We start from the raw sequence: 9,453 nt of genomic DNA, 5'->3' as shown, positions 1-9,453 counted from the left end.
CAACAACAAAGTAGAAGAGGGCCTCTGGGGTGGTTCAGTGGTAAAGAACCTGCCTGCCAAAGGAGACACAGGAAGTGGCAACCCACTCCAGTGGGTTGCCTGGGAAATCTCATGGACTGAGGAGCCTGGTGGGATACAGTCCATGGCGTTGCAGAGTCAGACACACTTAGCAACTCAACAGCGAACAGCAGCAAAAGTAGAACAGAGTCATTATATTACATAACACATATTGGGACGAAACCCAATATAGATTCAGATCAGCTGGGGCTCCTGTAGAAGCAAGCTGAGACCTGAAAGAGTTAGGAGCTAAGGAAAAAAGCAAGGGAGCAATTAACTAATCTTGGAATGCATTCTAGGGCAGTTTTTAAAGGTAAGGTTGCGGAGGCAGTGATGATCATGAAAACTCCTTCAAGGTCAGATTAAAGTTGTTAAATTCTTAAAAAAACGGGAAGCTACAAGTTGGGACAGCACAGCTTGGCCACATTGCTATTTTATGCTAGTTACTCCAACACTTGTGATGTTTAATTAATGTTCTATTCTCTCACCAGTCCAACAAAGTTGGTATTGTCTTCACTTCAAAAAACTGGCAGAAACACCAGAAAGCAAGGCAGAAAAATTCAGAGCCCTGAAAAGTCAATGATCACCTAGGTGAGGATTAAAAAAATTCTACTAGCCTACAAGTGAGTTTATACTTGGCCTTCCTTTGCATTCTACTCAATACACTGCATTTGCACATGGCCCTACAAATGTTCTTATTGACTCATACCTAGTTGTTCACTTAGCTGACCACCTTAAAAAGCACACACAGCCTATGAGCTGGGCGCCAAGAGTTAATATCACCTGAGAATCTTAAAAAGAAAAACGTATAGCTGAATCACTTTGCTGTAAAAAACTAACGCAACATTGTAAATCAAATACAAAAACCCCACAAAACCACCTTTCCAAAATGGAATTCCTTCAACTCCTGTCCTTTGTGTTCTCACCAGAAATCCAAAGCCTATCATACAGGACGACAACCACTCCACAAAGACCACAGAGGTAACACAGTTCTCACAGTAGCACAGATGTTACTTCTTAATGTCATCTTTAAGGAATCTTAGAACTCCGCTTGTAAAGGCCCAATCCTATTAAGCAGTATCACAACCCAGTTTAAAAGGTAGTGTTCCAAAACAGCCACTTAACAAATAAACCTGATTTTTAGTTGTCACATTCACAAACCTATGTAAATCACTGATACAAGCCTATTAAAAATACCTTAGCACACCAGATAATTTTAAAAGCCAGAACATTTATTGTGCAACTAATCGTTGAAATCCTTAAGATGAACTGGATGCTGCAACAGCCGCTCGCTTGGGTTTAGGTGTTGTTCCTTCACGGAATCCATGCCTGCATTGTGTTAAAAACAAGAATGGTTACTTCAGCAATGTCAACGCATACATTTCAATCTTTGTTAAAATATATTTTCATGAGCTTATCTCAGTTAGATGATGAAATCAATATTGAATTCATAAGTTCAGACATTTATTTTTTAGAACATCACTGATAAGCTGTGGTATTTATTTCCCTCTGCTTCAAAATAGCCAAGGCAACATATTTGGTTGCAGTGATCAGTATTTCCCCACCACTTATGATTCCCAAGGTTTTGGGAAAACGGATTCTTAAAATATGGGTCAGAGATCCTACCTTCCTTTAGCTAAGGAAAAACGTGATTAATGATAGACATTTTCTCAACTGCTTAACTACGGTTAATGTCTTAACTCACTTAACATCTACTTGAAATGTCTTTTGAGGAACACACAGGTTAAAATTGGCTTCAATTTATGCTCTTAACTCAAACTAGCAGACCACTGAACCCTATCCCATACTACTATATACTGGCCTTAAGTGCAACGGTCACTCCAACACACAAATACATCTAAGTGTGTTGTGTTTACACCCCCCAAACTGTCTTGCGGTCTTGAAGATCTTGAATTGAGTGAAGGTCACAAATTCTGCTAAATATCCTACAATGCACAGGACAACCCCAGTCCCCAACAAATAATCACTTCAGTGGAGGCCTTACACCCCTCAACTGCTACCACTAAAAATGCAGTTTCTCTATAAGACTATGTTGGGGCTGAAATTAAAACTCTAAGGTCTCTCTTTAAGTACAACAGTGTTCTACAGCAAGCAGACTTGCCCAAAGCCACAAAACTGAAGGCCTCAATTACATACTATCATCTTGACAAACTCTGGCAGGAAAATGAAATGGAGGTATGCGAATAAATGCCATTATTTTCTGGAGTCTACCTCAAACTACACTCCAGCCTATTCAGTGCCTACTACTGTTCACTGATTCCTAAGTTCGAGACTGATGTGAAGGTTATGGTGGCAAAAGAAAAAGGACCCTAGCAACAACCTCATCCCACGAACCAGAGGAGTTGAGACGACTGTTATATAAGCCCATACACCCACCTATAACTGAAACATAAAACTGTACCTGAATCTGCGGTATACAATTTTTAGGTGCCTCATTCTACCAGTCCCGGTGGTATTTCGTCTTTTAGCTTTAGCACTCCAATTATCTGGGGAAAAAAAAAAATTCAGGTTAAGATCCAAATTGTTGTCCCTACATACCCAGGACACATTGTCTGTCAATTTAATTAAAAATGCCTGCCTTGGCTTTAAACTCATTTTATCGGTATACTTATACTGTCCATGGAATTCTCCAGGTCAGAATACTGGAATGTGTAGCCTTTCTCTTCTCCAAGGATTCTTCCCAACCCAAGGATCGAACCCAGGTCTGCACTGCAAGCTCAGCATACCAGTTGAGCCACAAGGGAAGACCATACATGGAAGAAGAAATGGAAACCCACTACAGTATTTTTGCCTGGGACAGCCATTGGACAGAGACGCCTACTAAGCTAAAGATTATGGGGTTGCAAGAGTGGGACACAACTTAGCAACTAATCAACATAGTGGTATACAGATGTACAATTTTGCTAGGAAACAACATTCAAAGTCATGCCCCACCGAGGTACATATGAAACGAGACTATTCTCAAAGTACGTTTATAAACATTAACTTACACTTTCTCTTTCGCTTGGCAGGGTAGCCACACTTGCCACAGGTCGACTTCTGAAGGTGGTAGGCCTTAGAGCCACAACGGCGGCACAGCGTGTGCGTCTTATTCCGACGCTTTCCAAACGATGACGTTCCCTTCGTCTGCAAGTTAAGGGGATAAATGTTTAAGTCTAGTCATTTCCATACACATGCAAACATTTTCAGTTAAAGTAACTACTGATATAAACTAATGACAATCACAAAGGCTGACACTGTGCTAAATCAGTGACCACTATTAGATTTCACGTCATCTAAAGCCCCGGCAAGATCTGCCATGTTTTGAAACTTGCTACATTATTAAAAAGGACAATGAAAAACGTAAAAGGCAAAAGAGGAGGTAACGTGGTTTTCCTACCTACTCTTACTGCAAAATCTAAGAGCTCCTGCCCAGGGACCGTCGCCAACTATTCTTTTGCTTACAGAGCCAAATACCCGCAATCCATGCTCCTTCCATTAGTTCCCACTGGTGGGCAAGGCTGTGCGGGCTTCCCAAAAGTCAGAAGAAAGGGGCCTGGAGCAGCTGCAGCTCCACGACGGCAGGCTCAGCATCCCCACATCAGAATTATGAGCCATTCTTGTGCCTCTCGAAAGCTGCCTTCCCTACCCACCGGCTCCTCTTATCCGAAAGCTTCCAGGGCCCCCACGGATTGCATGGGGTGCAGTTCAGGGGGTGAGGATGAAAGCCGATGACGAGAGCCCCTGGAAAACACTCACCATCTTGCTTCTGCCGCCGAGACCAAAGAGGCCGGAAGAGAAAGCACTTCCGCTATATTTCACTCTGAAGCTTCCACCCAGGAAAGCACTTCCGGCGGGGCGCAGTGCACCGCTCTCAAGCGTCCGTCACCGCAGTGTGGGTGGGTTCGAGAGGAGGATCGCAGAGCTAGTTAGGGCCAATAGAGAGTTGAGCGGAGCGGAACCCACAACTTTCTGGGGAAGGGATTGGGCGTATACCTCCCGGATCCGCCTTTCCCTGCCTCAAACTTTTAGACCGGAACTCGACTACCTACCCTCCTGTTGTTTCCCTCCGGTCTTTACGAGTGTTCTGTCAGCGCTAAGGCCACATTGCAGATTCCGGTTTCCTAGGAGATGGGAAATGTGGGTAGAGAGGCTCCCCTGCTTGGGGTGCAGGCGCTAGCTCAGCTCTCCCGGCGTCTGTGTAGGGTTGGGGGTTGGGCTGGTGTACTTCTCCACGTTCCTCTGTACTCCGGCCTGAAGCTTTTGACTGACTGATCCTCACAGGCTCTGCGGTAAAGAATCTGCCTAGCAGTGCAGGAGACGCGGGTTCCGTCCCTGGGTGGTGAAGCTCTCCTGGAGAATGAAGTGGCAACCCGCTCCCAGAAAATCCGAAGGACAGAGCAGCCTGGTGGGCTAGTCCATTGGATCGCAAAGAGTCGGTTGCGACTAAGCTACTGAGCACAGTCCTCACTTGCTAGGAGGACATAGCTGGGCTCAGAATATGAAGAGAAAGGCAGGAAATGCCTTTTTAAACTGTAATAATAGGCATATGGCTTGATCTCCCATTTTACTATGCCAAGGAATCAGACGTGGAACTTGTTAACAAGTTTCCTAAACTCTAACGTGAGGACATATGCTTTGACAGCTTTGGGTGGGGCCTGGATATGTGTAGTCCAAAACACTTTAAAGTGTTACTATTGGTGGTTCCCAGATCTTGTTGATACAAACAGTTAATTCAATTGCAACCTTCTTCCGAGGAAAGCCCCCACCCTTGCAAAAGGGTAAAATACCCAAACATTTAAGAGTTAGTAGGGAAAAACAATCCTAAATGCTTGCTGTCTAAAGGAAGCAATTAGTGACCTAACACTTGTGAAATATTGGCAAAAGTAATTAACTTCTAGGCTTCCCTGATAGCCCAACTGGTAAACAATCCTGCAGTGCAGGAGACCCTGGTTGGATTCCTGGGTTGGGAAGATCCGCTGGAGAAGGGATAGGCTACCCTCTCAAGTATTCTTGGGCTTCCCTGGTGGCTCAGAGGGCAAAGAATCTACCCCCCAATGCGGGAGACCTGGGTTCTTTCCCTGGGTTGGAAAGATCCGCTGGAGGAGGGACTCCAGTATTCTTGCCTGGAGAATTCCCACGGACGGAGGAAGAAGCCTGGCGGGCTACAGTCTATGCAATCGCAAAGCGTGGGGCACGACTGAGCATCTTTCACACAGTTAAAAGAACAAGATGAGGTCTAGGAGTTAGAAGGTTAAATTTTTGACAGGTTAACAGTTGATAAGTTCGTAGTAAGCACTAAGCTCTTCTAGGAACTGGGAAGAGGAGAGTCACTGTTTTTATGGAAGTGGTAGGTGGGGAAAGGGGCGTTCAGGGGGAGATCCCTCCAGCAGGGAGAGAGTGAGAAGACCAACATTTGAGTTTTTGAAACAAACTGCAGTTCAGGTTAGACTTAACTGTTTGAGGTACTGTATTAGTTCCCTGTTGCCATTCTAACAATTTACTACAAACTTAATGGTTTAAGACAAAACATTTAACCAGCTAGTATAAAGTTTCAGTTATGCAACATGGAAGACATCAGTACAATATTATATAAAGCATCTGCCTACAATGCGGGAGACCTGGGTTCGATCCCTGGGTCGGGAAGATCCCCTGGAGAAGGAAATGGCAACCCATTCCAGTATTCATGCCTGGAAAATCCCATGGACCAAGGAACCTGGTGGGCTACAGTCCACAGGGTTGCAAAGAGTCGGACACGACTGAGCGACTTCACTTCACTTCATACTTAAGGACAACAATCAAACCACAAATTAGTCTTTAACCTACAGCCAATCAAGTAATTTCTTTCTTTGCTTCCACACTTTATAAAGTCCCCTGGCTCCTAGAATGCTACTAACCACTTCCAGTTTGGTGCTGCCCTTTTTGGGTAGATTTTTGCTCAAACTTAAGTTTTGGGTGCCTGTTTATCTTTTAATAATCCCTTGTGAGTGCTTTGGCTCCACCCATATTCTCATCTCAAGGTCAGCTGATTTGCAACCTTAGTTGTCCTTTGGTGTAAACTAGTATTTTCACAGTGGAGATTAGAACATAGTCATCTTTCGGGGAGAGCATTATTTTCCTTAGCACAGGTATTAAATGAGATCAGTTGAGACACACTGTTGAGCCCAAGTTAGTGTGCCAGAGGCATAGTGAGGCCAAAGGAACTGAAACTGGAGTTTAGAGCAGACAAAGGTTTTGCAAACACCAACCAAGGAGGTCAGCATAGCTCCTGCTCAGAAAACTGAACTGTCCGATGGTTTTCAGGGAAGAGGTTTTGTTATGTTTTGTTATGTTTTGGTTTTTAATTAATTTTTTGGCTGTTCCATGGGGCTTGTAGGATCTTAGTTTTTGGACCAGGATTGAATTGAACCTGGGCCTTCACCAGTGCAAGGACAGAGTCCCAGCCACTGGACCCTCGAGGAATTCCTTTAGGGAAGTCTTTAAAAACCAAGTAAGGGCTGTGGGGGCATGTGACTTCATTCTAGTTGGTGGTAAGGTAAAACGGTGATGTTCCAAGAAACTTGTGCTCAGCCATCCTCCACCTGAGTGGAGGTGGGGGTTGGGTGGCAGGGAAGGAGCTTAGTTCCTATCAGTTCAGTTCAGTCATTCAGTCGTGTCCGACTCTTTCCAACCCCATGAATCGCAGCACGCCAAGCCTCCCTATCCATCACCGACTCCCGGAGTTCACCCAAACTCATGTCCATCGAGTCAGTGATGCCATCCAGCCATCTCATCCTCTGTCATCCCCTTCTCCTGCCCCCAATCCCTCCCAGCATCAGGGTCTTTTCCAGTGAGTCAGCTCTTCACACGAGGTGGCCAAAGTGTTGGAGTTTCAGCTTCAGCATCAGTCCTTCCAATGAACACCCAGGACTGATCTCCTTTAGGATGGACTGGTTGGATCTCCTTGCAGTCCAAGGGACTCTCAAGAGTCTTCTCCAATACCACAGTTCAAAAGCATCAATTCTTCGGCACTCAGCTTTCTTCACAGTCCAACTTACATCCATACATGACCACTGGAAAAGCCATAGCCTTGACTAGACTGACCTTTGTTGGCAAAGTAATATCTCTGCTTTTTAATATGCTGTCTAGCTTGGTCATAACTTTCCTTCCAAGTAGTAAGCATCTCTTAATTTCATGGCTGCAGTCACCGTCTGCAGTGATTTTGGAGCCCCCCAAAATAAAGTCTGACACTGTTTCCACTGTTTCCCCATCTATTTCCCATGAAGTGATGGGACCAGATGCCATGATCTTCGTTTTCTGAATGTTGAGCTTTAAGCCAACTTTTTCACTCTCCTCTTTTACTTTCATCAAGAGACTCTTTAGTTCCTCTTCACTTTCTGCCATAAGGGTGGTGTCATCTGCATATCTGAGGTTATTGATATTTCTCCTGGCAATCTTGATTCCAGCTTGTGCTTCTTCCAGCCCAGCGTTTCTCATGATGTACTCAGCATACAAGTTAAATAAACAGCGTGACAAAATACAGCCTTGACGTACTCCTTTTCCTATTTGGAACCAGTCTGTTCCATGTCCAGTTCTAATTGTTGCTTCCTGACCTGCATATAGGTTTCTGAAGAGGCAGATCAGGTGGTCTGGTATTCCCATTTCTTTCAGAATTTTCCAGTTTCTTGTGATCCACACAAAGGCTTTGGCATAGTCAATAAAGCAGAAATAGATGTTTTTCTGGAACTCTCTTGCTTTTTTGATAACCAAACTCAAAGATTTGTATCAGATTATTATGTATACCCATTGGGGAGGAACTGGAGAGTTCCTTTATTGCTGTACTGTTGTTTCCTAACTTCTTTTCTTTTAAAGTATTTTTTTTTAATTATTTTTGGCTATGCTGGGTCTTCGTTGCTGTGCGGGCTCTTCTCCAGTTTTGGCTCGCAGAGACTACTCACTGGTTGCTGTGTGCAGGCTTCTTATTGCAGTGGCTTCTCGTTGCAGAGCACGGCACATAGACTTCAGTAGTTGCAGCTCTTGGGCTCTAGAGAACAGGCTCAATAGTTGTGGAGCATGGGCTTAGTTGCTCCTTGGCATGTCGGATCTTCCAGGACCAGGGGAGATCTGTGTCTTCTGCACTGGCAGGCGGATTCTTTACCACTGAGCCACCAGGGAAGTCCTTTACTACCTTTCTTGTGTTTATGCCTTCCCTCACTTTCTTAACAAGTAACAGTTTGAACAGCTAACTGTTTCAATTGTCTGCCCTTTGGAACACAAGAAAGATCTTGAAGGCTGAAACCTTTTTCTTAAAAACAAGAAGGATGTGGATAGGCTTTTGTACCCGGGGGGCCCTACAGGGTCCTACTCAGTTTCAGAAATGGGACAGGTAGCAACCAGGGAGGAGTCGAACCGCGCAGCAGGCACTAGGTGACGGTCTCTTTTACCCCAGACATTCCCCAAATTGTCAGGGTGAAAAATTTCTCCTCTCCCTTTTTGGTATGCTTGAAATCACACCATTCTAACCCTGGTCAGGGAGGCCCTTGGCCCTATAGAGGTCTATCAAGCCAATTTAGTACCCCCAGATTTTTATCCAGATGCCAAGTTCAGGTCAGGAGTAGACTGACTTCTGAAACAGATGACCTCTGCTGTTACCTGGGTATTTGCCCTACGGCATTTTGCCTTTTAGTAGAGAGTGATAGAGACATCAGAAGTCTTGCATCTGTTGTTCTGATACAATTCAGTTCTCTTAATTTGACCTGCTTTTTCCCCCTACAATAGGTGAAATTACTTTTGACTTTTATCTTTAAGAGTTCTTTGATGGCTCAGAAGGTAAAAAATCTGCCTGCAAAGCAGAAGACCTAGGTTCAATCCCTGGGTCGGGAAGATCCCCTGGAGAAGGAAATCGCAACCCACTCTAGTATTCTTGCCTGGAGAATTCCATGGACAGAGGAGCCAGGTGGGCTACAGTCCATGGGGTTGCAAAGAGGCAGACACAACTGAGCAACTAACTTCATCTTCAAAAAAAATCACATAACTTAAACTTTTAGCTGCAAACAAAAATTTTACTCCTGTTTCATTGTATTTAATTTGATGAATGTATTTTCAAATACGTCAAATACATACCCTTCCCCCAACTCACTTCCGTTCTCATTCTAAGCTTGTGCAGTGCACATTTCCTGTTACCAAGGAACTGAATTTAAACTGCCTTCCTTAAATAAATTTTACTGTGAAATATCCAACTTCAAAGAAACACTTTTTTTCCCATCATCTTTGAGAACTGGAGCAGGTTATTGTGGGAGAGGATGGTATTGGGGGACGAGTGAAGAGGAGATCCAGTTTGAGAAGCTGGTTATTAGAATACCTTACCAACCAACTTGAATAAAAAAGAAAAGGTGACAAATTTACTAAAATGGACAA

General features: G+C 44.2%; 1 protein-coding gene across 1 annotated transcript; it reads right to left on the bottom strand.

The window, feature by feature from the left end:
• Positions 1 to 1,268: 1,268 nt before the first annotated feature.
• Positions 1,269 to 3,962, bottom strand: RPL37 (ribosomal protein L37). The gene is made up of 4 exons (XM_010853722.1): positions 3,817 to 3,962; positions 3,069 to 3,204; positions 2,480 to 2,564; positions 1,269 to 1,386 (listed from the first exon to the last, which is right to left on the bottom strand). The coding sequence occupies exons 1-4, from the start codon at positions 3,817 to 3,819 to the stop codon at positions 1,317 to 1,319; spliced, it is 294 nt and encodes a 97-aa protein (XP_010852024.1). The 5' UTR covers positions 3,820 to 3,962; the 3' UTR covers positions 1,269 to 1,316.
• Between the last annotated feature and the right edge of the window lie 5,491 nt (positions 3,963 to 9,453).

This window comes from Bison bison, unplaced genomic scaffold (genome assembly GCF_000754665.1).
Source record: "Bison bison bison isolate TAMUID 2011002044 unplaced genomic scaffold, Bison_UMD1.0 scf7180017864331, whole genome shotgun sequence".
NCBI classification, from domain to species: domain Eukaryota; kingdom Metazoa; phylum Chordata; class Mammalia; order Artiodactyla; family Bovidae; genus Bison; species Bison bison.
Note: the sequence above shows the minus strand (reverse complement) of the source record. Positions and strands in the feature narration are given on the sequence as shown.

Bases quoted from the DNA above. Each gene is read 5' to 3' on its own strand.
- RPL37 (XM_010853722.1), bottom strand. The intron at 2,565-3,068 runs GTAAGTTAATGT...TTTTTTCCCCAG, and splicing joins TGCCAAGCGAAAGAGAAAGT to ATAATTGGAGTGCTAAAGCT. The intron at 1,387-2,479 runs GTACAGTTTTAT...AACACAATGCAG, and splicing joins ATTGTATACCGCAGATTCAG to GCATGGATTCCGTGAAGGAA.